This window comes from Botryllus schlosseri, chromosome 4, assembly GCF_051294905.1.
Source record: "Botryllus schlosseri isolate E-star chromosome 4, Bs_hap1, whole genome shotgun sequence".
In the NCBI taxonomy this organism is placed as follows: domain Eukaryota; kingdom Metazoa; phylum Chordata; class Ascidiacea; order Stolidobranchia; family Styelidae; genus Botryllus; species Botryllus schlosseri.
Window position 1 is genome coordinate 18,843,959 of NC_137239.1, and position 20,213 is coordinate 18,864,171.

Below are 20,213 nucleotides of genomic sequence, written 5' to 3' on the forward strand. Positions count from 1 at the left end.
TCTACAAGAAGAACTGGATATTTCGTGACCATCTAACAGCAAAAAAATAAACTGAAATGACTTTGATTCAACTGCCGCTTATGTTATCATTCCCATTCTCGTAAACCAGCGGTTCTCAACCGGGGGTCAGCGACGTAATTTCAGGGGGTCTTCGAGACCTCTAAACTTTTAAAATGGTTGATAACCTAATTTTTATTTTATTTTTTAATTTGAGAATGCATGAGACAGTTTCGCACCCCAACTGCTAAAACCTCATGACTCATATCATCATCATAACCGTCTGACATGAACTATCGTAGTGTGGAAATTCATTTTCATTGCCAATTTTTCAATAACCTGCTGATACCAACATATTGCTATTGTTGGGGTTTGTGGAAAAAATGATAATATGGAGATAGAAACGTCAATCAGGGTGACTTCGTAATGTTTGCAAAAACTTCTCAATTTGAAGTGGTCAGTCTCATCAAATTAGTTAACAGTCGTTTGAAATAAAAATATCCGAAGCATTTCCCTAATTTGTCCCAATGCAGGGATTAAAACCTCGCCACGAAATCCATTCTATCCTGTGATATACATAACCACTATTTGAACAGCTTCTTTGAGGTACAGAACTTCTATATACAATTGAATAGCATATTCATATTGAAATGGACCCGAATATGTACGGTTGACACTCGTCATAAATCGGACGATGATATACTTACTCTGAAGCTCGGCTATCAGATTTGGCGCATTTTTATTGCGGATGCCCTATCGACAAGGCTGTTTTTTTATGAACAAGGAGGGCTTCGTTGCTGTCAAAGCATTACGCTACAACCCTGAAATTCATATCACCAGTTATTTTGGTATGCAGCCTTGTCATGTTAATGTTAAATTGTTCATGGTCGAAAATGTTTGCTCGAAAATATATATGTAAACCCGAACAGAACGAGCCGTTTCATGACAGTCTTTCTCAGGTTGGAAAACTTAGATCCATTCTTTGGCGCATAAACATTGTCTATACTTTTAGATTAGGATTTCACTTTGACGGTAGAAACGCTCTGCGGTCCGAATCCGGCCCGCGGTGCGTATGTTGCCCGTCCCCGCGCTAGATGCTGGGCGTGTTATGTTCATAAGATATATGTTTCTTCATTTTGGTGCCATAACTGTTGCAATCATTGAATCACACCGAAAGTATTGTCGCGAGCGTTATGCGTTAATATTACACTAGTCTCCATCTATCTTTGCGGAAATGGTTTTCGGCACTCCTCGTTCATATCAAAACGATGACGTGGATTTTCCAGACGCGATCAGGTACTTCAAGAAATACAACTTTGATTAGCTTTGAAATAATAAAAGTCTACCAATTTATACATAAATAGTATGATGCTATTTTCAAGAAAGGTCATTATTTTGCTGTGTATCACAAGCCTATAGTTCATACTTGCACAAGACAGATGAAGGTTGCACCAGAATAGAGCTGAAATTGAACTAAAACTTTAGGGGGTCCGCGAGGGTCCTTGACGGTCAAAAGCGGTCCGCGAAGCCAAAAAGGTTGAGAACCACTGCCGTAAACCAATGATTGTTAACCTTGACACTCCAGCGCCCCCAGGAGGCAGTTTGGATTAGAAAGGAGGCGTATCAACGCTCAGGGGGCGATATGGGAGGCGCTAGACTCAGGGAGTGGTAGGGGGCGTCGAAGAAAAAAATATAGCCGAAGCAGATGGTGTAGTAGGGACATATGATTGTTAAAGTAGAGCAATAGTTTTATATATACCTGAGTTCTTATTGCAAATTAACAGTCGAAAAATTTCAATAAACTTCGGAACTTTTCGTCGCGGTCCCCGCGAAATATATACCGACCATGCTTACAACATGTTTCCATGAATTACGTACTTTTTCGCGTACTTTTCGATGGCCAATTCCTCGTTAAAACACTTCTGTCACGCTAGCTCGGGTTATTTTCCACAAAATGTTTCGAATTAGGTATTGCATCCAGCAGCGCACATCGTGTCGTAATCCAAGAGGCACTGTACCAGTTTTTGAGAGTGAGAACCCTTTGCACCTTAAAGATGCTTTAAGCTTTTTCGACAAAATGAATAACTAAATATGCAGGTATTTGAGAGATATAAAAATTAAATCGTCAAAATATTTCTTCATCGTATCGTAAAAGATGATACTGATGATACTGATACTCATATGAACGTTATGTGATATGAATTGCTTTGTTTGGACTACATTCATGTATCGCCTAGGCCCAGGTCTGATCTCAAAGTCGACTCCTAGTCGTTGCGGCATCTTCCTATCATTCATTGCATTGCAGTCTTGTAAATGTTTGGAAATGATGAAATTTTATGAATTTTATGAATAAACTTGAATAAACGTTCATAACCAGGCCCAGTACTAAATTCAATGAAAGCGAAGATCTCTACCACATTTTCAATTGATTTACTAGTCACACAAAGCAATGAAACAAAATCCAATTCAATTAAGTTTCGCGTATATTGCCAGCCGCAGAGGTGGATTGGGGATGTTTACATAGGGCTTGAACCAGATGGTTTTAGCCCGTACCCAATTGTTGTTACAACAACCTTGATTTGATCCCGAATATAGCGAATACTATTTTTTTTCGGTAATTTGTCTAGTGGCCCACGGGCACGATTCGAGCGCGAAATATTTTCAATAGTCAAGTCCCAACCCGAGCTCGGCCTTTCACTCATTGTTTTTACTGCAGTCCATAAAATAAGGGTAGGGAGCGCCAGACCTGGCACACTTTTGATGAGGGGCGCTGGAGGAAAAAAGGTTGAGCACCACTGCCATAAACGAGTCTATCGATCTGAATACCATGCGCTACATTGCTTTTTCTCAGAGAAGCTTTGCAAAAACAAACTCCAGAAATAAACGAAGAAGGACGTGACTAACGAAGCGATTGAAAAGAGCAAGGAAAAGCATCTATATAAAAAAAAACAGCTGAAAGATCAATATCAAAGACTGTTACGTCAGGCTGACGTGTATGCATGATCAAGAGCCCGTAATTGGTCGTTTCGAGATCCTATACTTATCTGTTCATTATGTCGCATTATGTCCTGCGTATCGAATTGTCCATTGTGTGTCTATGGCAGGGGTGTGCAAACTTTTGAGCTCGCGGGCCGCATTCAACAACTGAATCCATTCGCGGGCCGCACTATATAAAATGGGATTATAAACCAAAACGCAATATTGGTATTTGATTATATAGTGAGGACATGGAGATAATATATGTGCATAATTGAAACTAAACAAACTTTGCTTTGATGATATCATACACGCATCAGAAAGATACAGTGGCGGGATTTCATAGGCTGGTCGACGTCAATGCCCAATTTGTCAAAACTATAGAGATGAAAGTCGGTTGTCCCGATTCTTAGAACAGGATTGAAATTTAAAAATGTGAGCAGCGATCTGTTCATAGATTTACTAATTTCACATTTGATTCAGTTCTAGGACACACAATGCTCACAGAATCATAACCATGTTAGCTTCTACTATGTGTAGATAAAATATATATGCCCCAATTATACGCATAAAGACAACGAATCTACTTAAGACACGCGCGAATCGGTTTTTATAAGCACATCACTGGAACAATTAAAACTGGAGTGGACAATCTGAAATCCCATTCGTGATCCGAATTATGTCAATCTCGTTTAGGATTTCTGTGATGTTTAGCAGTTAAAACCTTTCAAACTATGTGCATGGGCCTTGAGATCGAGCTGTCGCGTCAGTAATTGAACATAAAAAATAAAATAGGAAGTATTTACCTTAGAACAGTGGTTTTCAAACTTTTTAAGACACGCCCCCTCCCCCCTTATGACGGTGAACGATTTCGCGCCCCCTTATCGTCATATCACAAAACGCACTCAGGTTGCTGGCAACCTAACAGATAATTTGATGGCATGGAAGGTTACAACTATGGTTGAGAGATTTTTAAATGTGAAATTCAGACTAATACAGAGCAACAATCATCATATAGTGGGTAAATAGCGCCTAGCGCGAAAAATTTTTTCAGTTAAGCTCAGATTCGCGCCCCACTTCTGATGCTTTCACGCACCCCAGTCTGAGAACCACTGTCTTAAAATTATCATGGTGAAATATACTAAGAAATAGTTTAATCAAGTCCCTGCATTATTTCGATTTTTAGTACGCATTTTATCAATATTTTTAAAAAGTTTCTTTAGACTCCGGCGGGCCGCACAGAACGGGGTTGCGGGCTGCATGCGGCCCGCGGGCCGTAGTTTGCCCACCCCTTGTCTATGGCTATATTGAGCAGTGGTTCTGAAACTGCGGGGCGTGAAAACATCCGAAGGAGGCGCGAGGGCGCCTGTAAGAAAAATGTTTCTTGAAATCAGAATGAGTTTAATATGTGCTGGAGTTTCAACAAAGGCAATAATCATCATTATATTATGATTTAAATGTCATAATTGAGACGTACCATCCCTACACCAATTGTAGATTTTGACTGATACCGAACCGATACCGATATCTCTGAATCAGGAGTAAATGTTAAGTGCGTGTATAGCTGTTAGCTGACGCTTTTAGGTCTGTCTGTCTGTCAAGCATCCTTGCAGAGTGAGTAGAAATACTCAAATTTATGTAGAAATACGATACATGTCGTATGCCATGTTCTGTCTTATATAAATCCAAGAAACATGGATTGGAATCGATCTGGCTTACAATAACGTCGAAGTAGCCACTCCTAATACACTCAATTAGGATACGTTTTATAGAATTCCACTCCAAAGATGCGCATTTTATGGCAGCCCAAAGGACTCAGTTGAATTATTCTCTTGCCGAACATATGTGACACGTAGAGAAAAATTGTTTGTCCCATCAAGAAATGTCAAGTTTGAACGGTTGCGGCAGTCGCCATTTTTTTTAAAGTGAGCGCTCCATTTAGGTACGGTCGAGCTAAGCTCAAGTGGGTTAATAGAGGAGATTAGACATCAAAATCGCTAAAATATCTAAATGCTACGTGCTAGCATTGCGCATGATATATTTTTGACCAAATAATCAATTCAAAAGTTTTCAGCGCTGTGCGCGATTAACCCCAAGCTCGTAATTATTGATCTGCGTATAATCCGAATTTCATATTTGATACGTCTCTACCAGTCATAACCTTCCATGCCATCAAACTATGCGTTGCGATTGCAAACATTTTGAGAGCTCTTTTTAATATATTTTTTATATATGACGATAAGGGGCGTGAAATTTGTCACTATCATCAAGGGAGGGTTTCTAAAAAGTTTGAGAGCAGTGGTTCGCATTACAGATTCTAGATTAACTGGGAAATTTAATATTGTATATTGAAGGAAATGGACATGAATGTGTATATATGAACAGCGGCGAACAATCGTCTGCCTTGAAGACGCACAGCCAAATTCATCCTGCAGAATGCAATGAAGGACATAGTAGGGATGGTGTGAACCTCTGAAAGGTTCTGGTTCGTGTGAACGCGAACCTTTTTGAAAGGTTCTGTGTGAACGCGAACGTGAACCTTATGCCGTCACGTGACGTCATATTGCGAAGTCCAATCCTACATTTCAGTGAAGTTTTATCCTATATTAATGTACACGATACCCAGGGACGACTCGGACCACATTGCCCACATAATGCCACAATGCTGCAGTACATATTGACGTTTTAAACGTCGTTAAATGTATCAACTGGGGAATCAAATTATATAGTAATCCCTTAAAACCTTATGTCTTAACGGTCTACGCCAGAACGGACAATGTATTCGGCGACTGAGTATTGCTACGTTGATATTGATCTGAGCATAAAACGGGTTTCCCTCTATACTTGCTACCCACATTACCCCATTAACAAGTTATACAGCTGTAGCCAACACCCCAATCGCACGGATTTGGTTTTTATGATGCAATAAACATATGAAGTCAAGATTAACCCCGTACACCAGCTAGATTTGTTACATCAAACAACGATATAATTTCATTGATTGGTTGAATAAGCATCATTCGCTGACTATGACCGTGTATTTCGATATTGATGTTGTGTTATTATTATTATTATTAATGAGGAGTTTCAAGTGGCGCCTATCGCCGTTTCCGGCCTTGTGCACCACGGACAAAATATGTTGTCAAGGATCGAGTTTTCGTGCTCTGGGACATAGGCTTATAATAAATTTCAAACTAATAAACTTTTAAACTATATATATAAGTTACATGAAATAATCAACTCGGCGACCGGCGTAAATAATTGCGGCATAGTAAGTAAATTGGTTAAAGTAAGCGGTACATTGGGCGTGGTACATGCGTCGGCTAGAAATGTTCGGTGAAAGTCATATTTTTCGCAATGCAAGAGTATGTGGTCAACCGTGTCTGGGACGTAACACACATTACTAAGGGGGGAGTCGGCGCAACCTATCTTGAATAGGTGTGCTGCCAGGCGACAGTGACCGGTTTGGAGGCGAAACAGGAATTGATGTTGTGTGATTGCGGGTCAAGCTCACAACAGAGAGTCACTATATATTCACAAACGGAATGCTGGAAACGTTTGTAACAACGAAGCACGTAAAATTTTTCAGATTGTCAAGGTGAATGCTCGTTTATTGTTGATTTATTATGCTGCCAGCGCCATACATAGAGTGGCCCGCAGTTTCAATGCAATAAATTTCAACAAAATATGTTATAATGAAGTGAAAAATGTAATATATGAAAAAGGTTCACAGAGCAGAACCTACCAACCAGAACCTCTAAATTTCCGAGGTTCACACTCAAAGTTGAATTAGTAAGATCAGTCACGGTGACTTCGAAATGTTTACAAAATCCATTTTTCCACAATCACTTCAAAATGAGCTGCTAGATACAAATGACCAGGTTTGATGTGCTATGTTCATTAAAAAAATTGTTTGTCAATTTTGGTGCCATATTTGTTGCGATCATACCCAAATGTGTCGTCGGAAGCGTTACGCATATGCAGATGCAGAATTCGCTTTGAAATATAAAAAGTCAACCAAATTTCTGCATGAATAGTAGGGATGGTGTGAACGTGAGGTTCACGTTCGCGTTCTATGAGGGAACCTTCGGAATTTAGAGGTTCACGTTCACAAACGGTAGGTTCTGCACTGTGAACCTTTTTCATATACTGCTGTTTTCACTTCATTATAACATCTTTGGTTGAAATTTATTGCATTTCAACTACGGGTCACTCTATGCATAGCGTTGGCAGCATAAAATAAATTAACACTAAACGAGCGCATGCACCTTGACAATCACAAGTATTTTACTTGCTTTGTTACAAAAGTTTGCTCGTAATATCCAGCTTTCCGTTTGCGAATATTTAGTGACTCTCTGCTGTGAGCTTGACCCGAAATCACAGAACAGCAAGAGCGAAATGCACTAGATATAGGTAGTCAGCGAATAATGCTTATTCAACCAATCAATGACATTAATATTATTGTCTAATGTAAAAAATTTAGCAAGCGTACGGGGTCAATCTCGATTTCATATGCTTATTGTATCATAAAAACCAAATCCGTGCGATTGGGTTGACAATAAAAGTTGACATCGTAGTCTGATGTAAAAAATCTAGCAGGCGTAATGGGTGAATCTCGATCTTATATTTATTGTATCATAAAAACCAAATCCGTGCGATTTGGGTGTTGGCTTGCCGTATAACTTGTTAATGGGCTAATATCGGCAGCAAAGCAAGTATAGAAACCCGTTTTAGAATCTGCTCAATATCGACGTAGCAATAGTCAGACGCCGAATACACTGTCCGGTCTGGCCTAGACCGTTAAGGCATAAGCTTGTATTCCCTTGCAAGTCTTCATCGAAATCGTTGGCAACGCGACTAAAGATATTGATTTTTTGGGATTATTTTATGGGTCCGTGACTGTGTAAAAATGGTCCGTGTAGACAAAAAGATTTAAAACCATTGGTATAGAGCAGTGGTTCCCAACCCTTTTCCACCCACGTACCACTTCGAGGTTTTATGCAGTGCTCGCGTACCACCTACATAATTTACGCACGCCGTAGGCGGTAAAAAATGTTTTCACTATTTACGACGCCATCATCACGTATTTGATTATGTGGGGTGTATTTACTGGGGCGATTTTTTTACTTAGAAATCGGAGGATTTTGACCTGAAATAACTTCATTTTTACCAAATTTTGACCGCACGTACGCAAATTACGTGTTTTCGCACATAATGTTAAAATTGTACTACTTATGTTCATTTCTGGTTGGGACTGTATGTCCTTACGAAGTAGCTTGCCCTGAAAAAGCGTTTTTGACTTGATAAGTGACAAACTTTGACATGGAACGATATCTAGCGATATCTAGGCCAGTAGTTACACCACGTATCATGGTAGAGTTGATTAAAATTTGTTGCAGTACAACGTAAGATACTTTCCTACATTATCGGGTAGAAAGTGTATCTCGTTACTAAGTAGCCTGCCAAGAATGGAGAAAGACCGTTCAACAGCAGCAGTTGTGGGCTGACAACACTGAAGTTGTGCTTGCACTGCTTGTGACACACCATGTTGCTTCATTCTGACAATGTTGTCATACATCACAATTTTTCATTATGCGCTTCTTAATAAAAGAACCAGGTGATGCCCAAGCAGCCTTGCTTCAGTTAGGATATTGCGGTTCGTTGAGCATAACACCAAGTCAATCGTCAACCTATTTGTTTAGTTTGACAGTTTATGATCCACGATCAGCAGACAATGCGCCGTATACAACGGTAGGTCTATATAAAGTAGGCTACAAGCAGCAAAATATAAAAGTCTAGGATAGAAACGAAATGGAGGAGTCAAAAATTTTGACTTTGTAAACAATTTTGACAATTTTATGACTTAAGGCTTCAATTTTGTCCAACAAATCGTCCTAACAAATTCTATTGAAATAGGCATTATCAGCCGGGGTTGATGAGATGCATGGAATTGTTTTTTCACACTTGTCAAAAAACTTCAAAATATTCAAATTCAACCCCACCTGAACTAATAACTTCCTTCGGTCGAAAAAAAACAGAATCTACTCGCGTACCACCTGGAAGACCTTCGCGTACCACTAGTGGTACGTACCACAGGTTGGGAATCACTGGTATAGAGGGCCTACTATAAAATGGTAACTTTGGTAATTTTCATCGGTGGAAGTATTTTTGGGAGATCAATCTTGGTGAAATTGGTATGTCTTTCTCAGTTCGTAGCCATCATATGAGTAAGGACCGTTGGAAAGACTGCCAACAAGTTGGACATGTTTTCAATAAGTCGTCTGCGGGTTAGACCGATGAATCTGCTAATACATTGAAATAATGTTGACCGAGTAATTAATATTGTATGCCTTTCGACCTTACACCTACAATTAGGGCTGGGCAAAATCGAGTACCAGAGTGATTCGATTATGAATAATGCATTTTGCTTCGAATCGAGTTGAGTATTCGAGTATCACTCATTATGACGTCATAACAGAATGTAATATGTTAAAGTTCAGATAGGTACCTTTTATGCCTCCCTAACATAATACTGTCTGTTATCCTTTACTTTAAAGATGCTTTGGTAATTTTTCGACGATACCGATTTCATTGAACTTTGTGGCAATGTTGTGGGATGATCAGTACTTCGGAAATGTGTTTTTTCCAACAACGTTCGTACCTTTGTACTATATGTTTCGCATGCTGCGACACGAATAAGCAAGGTTTCAAGGCTTCTACAGTGGAAAATACTATCGGAAATATAATCGTCGTTGATAAATTAACAGTCAGTGACAGGGAGCGTATAATTTCAGTACTCGTAAAAATCGTATTTTACGACTCGAATCATTAAAATTAACACTCGATTCAGATTCGAGTACTCGAATCATTGTTGCCCAGCCCTACACACAATCTACTAAGAGAGGGAAGCTAACCCTCAGGTTAAGAACCACTGATATAAATAGATCCATTTCAGGGTAACCGGGCAACTGTATTGTTATACTTACTTTTTCCCAACTAAAAAATGAAAATGGTAGAAATCCTTTGGCTAAATCATACACACAATAATCGGTGTCACTCGCGAGTACGTAGCCACTCAGCTCGTTGGCAACGGCGGCAGTAACGGAATCTCCGTCACGTGGAACGACAACATAAGGAACACCCAATTCATGGAGAGTTTGCTTGAGAACGTCCCCTGAAAATACGTTGTAAAAATCCTCATTAATTCTGATTACAAATTAGCATACATTGATGCGGTCAGCAATGCCGCGCTTTGTAGCAGCCCTCTTGCGTCCCCAACACTGTTAGGAGATGGCTGTGAAGTCATCGTAGCTTGGTAATAATCAGTTGGCTCGAATCCCCTTGCAGGATCCTACGGCGCATTCATAGTTGTCTGAACATATTGGATCCACAATTCAAATCATTGTTGGGATCAAGTCCTACCTTTGAGTCTGTTATGTTCGTGCATTTACGTTCGTTGACGTACAACTCTTTCGTTCTATAGGATTAGTAATTACAGCCAATCATTATTTCCTCGAATGTCGTGCTTGTATTTATACCCGGTGTTCTGTTGTCTCGTGGTCTTTCATTTAACTGCACTCTGGATCGTGTCGCCTGTCGTAAAGTCATACTGCTGATAATATACTAATTTGTTATTGCAACCTCGTCGTATTCGGTTATTTATTGTTCAAACAAGATCAAGAACATAACAGAGTCATTACGCATTTCGACTCGAGTAAGTCATTTGATTTTGAAGGTGACCCGAGTCAAGTCAAGTCAAACGATTTTGGAGGCGACTAGAGTCAATTACAGTCAAGCGTAGTAAAGTCATGAGTCAAGTCACAAAGTCATGGCATTTTGCAAGAGGGATAAAATATAGATTGAATAGATTGAGATTTAAAAAAACGGCCAATATCCATGGATGATTATAATAATAATGCACGCCCCGCCCTAGTAAGCATATACGACATACTTGCCACTACAGGCTCTGCCTTAGACTCTGAAGACTTGTAGAAGTTGTTGTTGCTGTCAACAGCTCTCGTAATGCTTTGAAGTTTCTCAGCTGTATCTTCCAGAAATAGCGATATATTGCCTTCCGATGTGAACCTGTATATATAAAATGAATGATTCTTTCTAAATTCGAGAAGTGTGATTCTTCGTTTCCGTTCCATGAGTAAAGGTGTGAATCCATGTAGGTGAAGCTAGTAATGAATATTTTCATCACATTCATATTACTACATTATAATTACCATGCGCGACTGAAGGAATGTTCCACCGACTGAATTACGCACACACTTGCATTTCCACACTGTATCGAGCGGTTGCGAAACTAAACACGATCTTGTCGATAGCGAAAGTTATATTTATGTAATAGTCGAAAGTGGCCAATTTTGCACTCGATTTCAAGAAGAAGTATTCGTAGAGATTTTAAAGACATATTAAAACTACTTGAAGTAGGAAGAGTAATGGTTCGAAACCCCAAAGTAAGCTGTTAGCAGAAAAAATAATGACACATGGAATCAATTGATTGTGACAGATTTCGAAAGTGCAGAGCATATGCATCTTTGCTACAAACACAGTATGAGTAAAGACGTCATATGCGCATGCGCAGTATTCGAGATTAGGGCTGGACACAATGATTCGAGTACAGTTTCGATAACAATATTCACTGTTGAAGCTTCGAAACGTTGATTGGATGAATCGTAACATATAGGAAACATATGGTACAAAGCTACAAAGGTTAATGGACGTATCACATTTCCGAAGTCATGATTATCCCACAACATTGTCACGTAGTGGAATGAAATCGGTATGCTCGAAAATACCCAAGTAGGCCTATCTTATAGGAGATGGATAACTGGCATCATATTCTTCGTGGGGGCATAAACCAGACCCGAGAAAAGTGCTGCCCGCGAAGGGAATTGGATTTCAAAACATAAAACTTGCTTTTTGAATGACTAAAACCATAGACTCTATCAAATGAACAGGAAATTCGTTAACTTTGAAGCGTATTCATTAATATGTCACGTTGCCATTGTTGAATCGGGAGTAGCAATTGAAGTCACAAGAAAGCACTCTTTCCATTTAGTTTGTTCAAACTTTTGTTGCCATTGTCTCATTACGCATTTTACGGTATGTTTTTCTAATTGTAACGTGATACGTTTCCCAATCCCTAATTAGTAAAACAAGTCAATCAGTGCTCACGATTACTTTATGACTTAGCATACTATCACCCATAAATGATTACCGGGCATGCCGGAAAAAGAAAGTCGAAAACCAAAATTTAAAGAAGGTTTTGGTTCAGACTTCAGCGCACTAAATATTTTTACATTGCATGGAGTCAGCGTTAAACCCGTCCACTTAGTTTTTTTCCGATAATGTCGCCGAGACCAAGAAAACAACCTTTCTACTATATCATATACATTTCAGTGCTGTAGTTCTCGAAATGGGGTGCGTGAAAGCACCGCAGAAGGGTGGTGCAAAGTCGAAGTTTATTGAAAAAAATGTTCGCACTCCGCGCGATTTACCCCCGGCGTATCGTTTTTTCTCTGTGTATTCTCTGACTTTGATATTTCAGAATTATCTCATCAACAGCCAGAACCTTCCATGCAATCAAACTGTCATTGGGGATTGCTAGCATTCTGGTTGCACTTTTTAATATTTTGTAGCGACATTTTTCGTTATCATAAAGATAGATGTGCCTAAACACGCTTTAGAGCCACTGTTTTAGAGTCCTAATAGAACAGGGGTGGGCAAACTACGACCCGCGGGCTGCATGCGGCCAGCAACACCGTTCTGTGCGGCCTGCGAGAGTCTAAAGAAATTTATTACAAATATTGATAAAATGCGTACTAAAAATCGAATTAATGCAGGGACTTGAATAAACTTTTTCTTAGTATATTTCACCATGATAATTCTAAGGCAGTGTGTCTCAACCTGGGGGACGCGTGCTCCTTGGGTCATGAAAGCATCTGAAGGGGATCGCGAAGCTGAGCTCAACTGAAAATTTTTTCGCGCACTGCGCCATTTACTTCCAATTCATAATTATTGCTCTGTATTTAGTATGAATTTCGTATTTAAAAATCTCTCATCAATAGACGTAACCTCCCATGCCACCAAACTATCAGTTAGGTTTGCTATATCATCCTGTTTGCGTTTTGTGATATGACGATAAGGGGGCGCGAAATCTACGCATATAGTATAAGCGTGTTTGAAGCTAACATGGTTATGATGCTGTCATCATTGTGTGTCCTGGAACTAAGTCCAAAGCGGAATTAGTAAATCTATGAACAGATCACTGCTCACAGATTTAAATTTCAATCCTGTTCTAAGAACCGGGACAACAGAATTTCATCTCTATAGTTTTGACAAATTGGTTATTGAGGTCGACCAGCTTACGAAATCTCGCCATTGTTCCTGGCGCGTGTAGGATATCATCCAAGCAATGTTCGGTTTGTTTCAAATAAGCATATATATTATCGCCATGGCCTCACTATATAATCAAATACTAGCAATATTGCGTTTTGGTTTATGATCTCAATTTTATATAGTGCGGCCAGCGAATGGATTCAGATGTTGAAAGCGGCCCGCGAGCTCAAAAGTTTGCCCACACCTGTAATAGAAGAACGTGGATAAGGGCTTTAAGAGAGTAAAAATGTATACTGTTTAAAATTGTTTCTAATTAATACGGTAAATAGATTTCTTTTTTAATTGAACGTCAGTTTCACATTACCTAATATCAACATATTCACTGAGCAGCGTTTACCAACAATGTAATTTAGAAATAAAATAAAAATACGCGGGAGAATATACCTAAAAAAAATTCTCGCGGCCCGCCAACTTATTTTCCACTTCTCATTTGGCCTGCGGAGGAAAATAATTGCCCACCCCTGGCATAAAAGGTACATATTTGAACTTTGACTTATTACACTCTGTCATGACGTCATAATCAGTGATCCTCGATTACTCGACTTGACTCGAAGAATATTACGTGATTCAGAAATGAATCAATCAGGTACACGATTTTGCTTAGCCCTACTCGAGATCAGAGTCGGCTACTCACACGAATCGTTCGTTTGTTGTGACAATCTAGTTCGTGAACGTGACTTGACAAATCTGAAAGTAAGTAGGCCTATACAGTTTGACTTGAAAAGTTGTTAGCTAGATGAAAATCCCTGAAAAGTATATCTATTAAGTAGTACAAGTAGGGAAAGACTGCTTGTTACTCCAAAAAGGTAACATAACTTCGTCAAGTCTTCACTGGTAATAGCAAGGTAAATGATAGACATGTGTCGTGGAGAGGGTTTCTTATTTGAACACTTGAATTGCGAAGTGTTTCACAGTTTACCTGATCGCAATCATGACATATTTACACAATTATCATGTTTATATTAACACTAGACAGTAGACATGCCATGCCTGTTCCCGACTAGCAGCGATTGGCGTATATTTGACCCTAGCCTAATAGGATATGTCTGCATTTTATTTGGTATCTCGCATGACTGTACGCAGTGAACGGCACCACGATAAGTTTCGAAAGACGTCAGTGATGAAACAAGGGCTACACAGTGCATAATATGGTGTGTTAATTAGCGTTCAGTAGTGTATGTAGGCCCGGTGGTGACTCGAAAATATATCAAACAAACCAAACTCCGGATATTCAGAAAAGTGGCATTCTGTGGTGATCCGTTTTAGTGAATGACTCTGTCGATAGCAATCTATGTACTTCGTGTAATAATAGATTATGTGCATTCTGTAGTTTTGGGTCACAATAAAATCTCAACTGATGTGGCGTCTCCGTGCATAAGTCTGATTTTTCACGTGTCAATTTCAAACAGGTGTTCGAACACTCCAAGGCGCGCAGTGACCTAAATATTTGATGCAACAAATGGCTCGCTGGTATCATGTCGAGCCCAATAAATAACTGTGGTCATTTGTCTGTTGTTTTTGGTACCAATACTGTGAATAGGTTCCTTGTGGTACGGAATTTGAATATTGCAACGAGCAACACATTCATATTCGCAATTTATTCACTATAAGCTTTTCAACTAACCCTCACCGGTAGTGGCCGTCAGTATAATACGGAGATTGCAATTCGAAATGTAAAGATGAAATAGGTACTGTAGTTTGACGTAAGAATGGTATAACAAAAACAACGAGAGATTTCACAAAACGAGAGCGTTAAGCAAAAGTGCAAGTAGTGCAATACAAATAAGCTATAATATATAGCCAGAGACGCAACACTAATGAAATACACGGAAGGAATAGAGTCGGTCCTTTTGCCGACAAAGAATCGGTTGCTTGAGTTCTATTATAGTCGATTCGAGAGCCTTTAAATGGAACAGACTACGCCCACGAGCAAGAATTGAAAATCTGTTATCGTTATACGATTTTGCACACTATGGATGCGTAAGAAGGTGCTGACCTATTGCAGAGTTACATGCCATGGTCTGGTCATAGTCGCGCAAGAAAGGGTTACTGGTCTGCGATTGACTGTCTGAAATAGCATTGACGAATATACCAGTTTCCGGTGAATATTTCCGATTTCTTTGATACTTTGAGATCAAAATATCACTCAAGTCCAAGGCTGGGCAAAATCGAGTAACTGGATGATCCGATTCTGAATCAGGCACTAAGCTTCGAGTCGAGTGGAGTATTCGAGTACCACCCTATTATGACGTCACAAAAATATGAATGACGTGGAAAGTTCAATTTTGTACCGTTTCTACGACCAAATGAATATATAATGTCAATTCTTCATCACGTAAAAGATAACTTTGTATTTTTCGACCATACATATTTCATTGCACTGTGTGACAATGCTGTGGGTGTGGGTTGGTTTTTTGGTATTCATGGTGTTTGTCGACTACTATGGTCATTTACACTAGGCCGATCTTCTTCATGTTTATTCCGTAACTGCCGACTTATAGCACGACACACTTTTAGGCTTTTGGTAAAGCCTCTCACGCGGATGAGATGGCGAGGAGGAGCCTAGATAAACCCCCAACACTTATGATATTCTGGAGTCGACCTCGGTCTAACTCGAACCTACAACCCATTGGTGTTGCAGCTGTGGATTATACCACTACGCTATCTCGCCACTGCGTGCTTTGGGTTGATCACGACTTCATAACAGAAATATCATTTCCATTGACCTGCGTAGCTTAATACCACGTGTTTGGTATTCTGCAATATGGCCAATAGGAGTTTACAGCCTTTCAGAGTGTGAAATAGTATTGAGACTATAATTATCGCTGACAAATTAACGGACAGTGGCAGGGAGCGCATAATTTAGGTACTCGATAGAAACCATCGCTCACTGCTCGACTCGAGTCATGAGAAATAACACTTGATATATATATTGGAGTATTCCAATCAATGCGCCCAGCTCTACTCAAGTCTACGTGACTAATTCGCACATCATCCCAAAGGTTTTATGGTGATGAAACTTTTATGAAAATCCGTATAACTCGCATTATTTTACATTGGGCGCGCTTGACAGCGCTTTGAAAGAAATCAAGATTTAATCAACTCGTCATATGTGAAATCGCACATTTCGTATCGAGGTCATAGAAAACGATGTACATTGTGATATACTGATATTGTATTTCACATCCCATCACCAGTTTTAAAAATATGCTTTTTGGGGTTGGTGAATTCAATATTAACAATGTTGCTGTTTCATCTTTAGTGGTACTACAATTATTCGAGCACTCGAATCTGAATCGAGTATTAATATTAATGATCCGATTTGAGTCGTAAAAGATGATTTTTTGAGTACTGACATTATACGCTCCTCGTCACTGAACGTTCATTTACCAATGACGATTATAGTTTCGATAGTATTTTCAACTGAGGAAGCCTTGAAACCCTTGCTTAGTCGTATCGAAGCATGCGAAACATATGGTACAAAGGTACGAACGTTCCTGGAAATAACACATTTCCGAAGTACTGATCATCCCACAACATTGTCCAAAAGCTCAATGAAATCGGTATGGTCGAAAAATTAACAAAGCATCTTTAAAGTGATGGATAACAGACATTATAATCTTAGGGAGACATAAAAGGTACTTGTTTGAAATTTGAATTTTTAGATTCTGTTATGACGTCATAATGAGTGATACTCGAATACTTGACTCGAAGCAAAATGCGTGATTCTGAATCGCATCACTCTGGCACTCGATTTTGCCCAGCCCTAATCTTTAGCCTTGATTATTACAAATGCATGAGTTTGTAAAATATAAGTTGATAATCACATTATACTATTATGCAAAACAGTGGCAGAATTGTGAAAAATATATTATTTTCCACTTCCACCACAGTTATTTATTGGACTCTCCACGATTCCAGAGTCATTTATTGCACGAAATATTGAGGTCACTGCGCGAGTTGGAGTGTTCGAACACCTGTTTCAAATCGACACGTGAAAAACCAGACATATGCACGGATACACCACATCAGTTGAGATTTATTGTAACCCGAAACAGCAGGATACACATAATCTATTGTTACACGAAATACAGAGATTGCGTATCGACAGAGTCAGTTACTGAAACAAATCACAACAGAATGCCGCTTTTCTGAATTTCCTGTGTTTCGTTTGTTTGTTACATTTACGAGTCACCACAGAATGGCACTTTTTGAATGTGAGTCACCACAGAATACCGCTTTTCAGAATTTCCGGGGTTTTGCTTGTCTGTTATATTTACGAGTCACCACCGGGCATATTCACCATTGAGGTCGACTGATTGCACTAGTCTACACATCTTTTCAGGCAGACAAAGTATGAGTGGTTTTGGAGGTTCTGCAGGGCACTGATTCCGAATATGAACTTGTTTTATTTTCAAATTGTCTTTGTGTAGATAAACCATGGGTCTATTTTGACTACAACTTCACATTTTCGCTGTATGGGCTCGATAAAAGTACCACTCAGTCGTATCATACAGTTCAGAACTTTAATCTACTTGTTATTTTTACACACTGAAGACTCTTTCAAATCAAAATACAGCATCATCATTATTTTTAGGGGCATTGGATTTATGATAGTTGGAGGTTGCCACGGATACTATGTAATGAATAAACTACAATCATGTATAAGTATCTACCTATATACTGAAATAACGTTGCATTAATTCAGTCACTTTAAATTCAACCACGTATTAAATAATCAGCTGGAATATAGGAGAGATGTGGTACCGATGGATCACTGGGACCGAAAATGCTTGAACAAATTCTCTATGATAATTCCATGATTACACTCCGTGAATTTGTCTACAATTGCATGCTGGCAAAATCTTTCCTCACATACAAAAAATTTCGACGTACGCGGGCTATGGGGTCTCTGACAGATGTTTTCTGTTTTGGGGGGTGTAAACTAAACTTCGATCATAAATTTTTCTTTGTAACCTTCAACACGAACAAACCAGCAATCATTTTTAGTGTGAAGTGTAGGGCTTTTATCAGGCTATATAATGGCACATATTATTTTATTCAATCCTTCTTCGAGTGGATTTTTTTTCGATTCGTGGATAAAATTCGTGGGGTGGGGACCGATGATACAATAGCCATTACAAGCAAAATAATTAAGCATACTAGTGATGCAACAACTGAAACATGCCTACTTACAGGAACTCTTTATGTAATAATTGCATGTGATGTTTTTCCCCCAAAACGAGGTATTTGGAAGTCACAATGTCGATTTACGGGCAATACGTAATTTCAATTCCTACATCCTAGAAGGAATTCCATGCCGTGCGCTCATTTCTAAATAGGAAATGGTTTTTTTTACAGAGGTGGTCAGTAACGAAGTACTTATACTTTTTGAAGTACTTGGAAGTAGATTTTGCCTACTCGCACTACTACTAAGTATTTATGATTTTAGACTATTTCTACTTCTACTTGGTAGTTTTCAGTTTTGTAGGCACAAATAAGCGTCGAATAACTACCTACTTACTTACTTGTGAACCACCACGTCTACTTTTACCTGAGTAGAAATTCCGGCGTTACTTCTACTTCTACTCGAGTAGCGACGGTGACTACTTTGACCACCTCTGGCTTTTCTCAATACTCGCATCAGAGACCCATAAAAGACACCAGCTTTGAGCTTCTCATTTGATGACGATACTAAGCATATACTCTCTTTGTTGACCCGGCTCAAAATTGTCCATTTACGAGCCGAAAGAGACTAGACGCATAAGAGTATTGTAGGCTTAGATGAGCTATTCTATGAAAAATTTGATAGCTTTATACTCCTCTTTTATCTTGATAAAATGACTAATTGGTACAGGAGAAAATATATTCCCGTTGTGCGAAAGCACAATTTCTAGGCTTGAATGACTGTTTTTTTTTCTACAAACAAAGATCTCGTTTCAGGTCATGTTAATATTGATTGCATAGCTGAGGATGACATGTGGGCTTTCATTGTCAACTATATATTTCTGCGCAGTATAAAAGTCAAAAAGAGTCGAGTTACTTTTTACAAGTTTTTCGTTTTGTTCTGTGGTATTCATGGCATTTGTCGATTATGATCAGTTACACCAGGCAAGTAATCTACATTTTTATTCCGTAACTGCCGACTTATAGCACGGACCACTTCTAGGCTTTTTGTAAGACAGCGCTTCCGCGGATGAGTTGGCGAGTAGAAGCCTAGATAAACCCCCAACACCTAGGTATAGAAGTTCTGAAGTCGACATCGGTCGGAATCGAACCCGCAACCAATTGGTGTTGCAGCAGCGGATTACACCACTGCGCTGTCTTGCCACACACTTTCTAGAAGTGTTGGGATCAAGTCATTACCTTTGAGTCACAAGTCAGTTCGAGCCATTGCACATTTTGTCTCGGGTCAAGTCAATTCACCCGATTTTTGAAGGTGACTCGAGTCAAGCCAAGTCACTCGATTTTCGGAGGTGACTCGAGTCAAGTCAAGTCTCGAACTCATGCCGAATTTTCGAATTTCGAGGCATGGATTCAAGCCATTGAATTTTGCAAGATGATTGAAGTGGAGATTGATTTACTATTAATTACGAATCGAGTAAAGAATATCGTGTTAATTACACCTTCAATGGGTAGTTGTATGGCTCACATATACGTAGGCCACGTCGACAACTGTCCGCCAAACAGATGATAGAATATGAAACATCGGAAAGTCAAAACAAATTGACATGACGCTATACATAATCCACCTACACTTAAAATATATGCAATTTAAGTCTGTGCCAATTGGTGTCGAATAAAACAAATCTATGAATCATTATATCGGTCAT

General features: G+C 39.2%; 1 protein-coding gene across 3 annotated transcripts in view; it reads right to left on the reverse strand.

Annotated features, from left to right (window-relative positions):
• The window catches only part of LOC145437257 (single-strand DNA endonuclease ASTE1-like), a 533,921-nt gene that overhangs the window by 59,427 nt on the left and 454,281 nt on the right, over positions 1-20,213 (reverse strand). For all 3 annotated transcript variants that reach the window (XM_080314452.1, XM_080314451.1, XM_080314450.1), the window contains exons 4-5: positions 10,925-11,058; positions 9,960-10,147 (exon numbers count right to left, since the gene is read on the reverse strand). In XM_080314452.1, the coding sequence (XP_080170578.1) occupies positions 9,960-10,147; positions 10,925-11,058 (322 nt within the window). The remainder of the gene's footprint in view (positions 1-9,959; positions 10,148-10,924; positions 11,059-20,213) is intronic.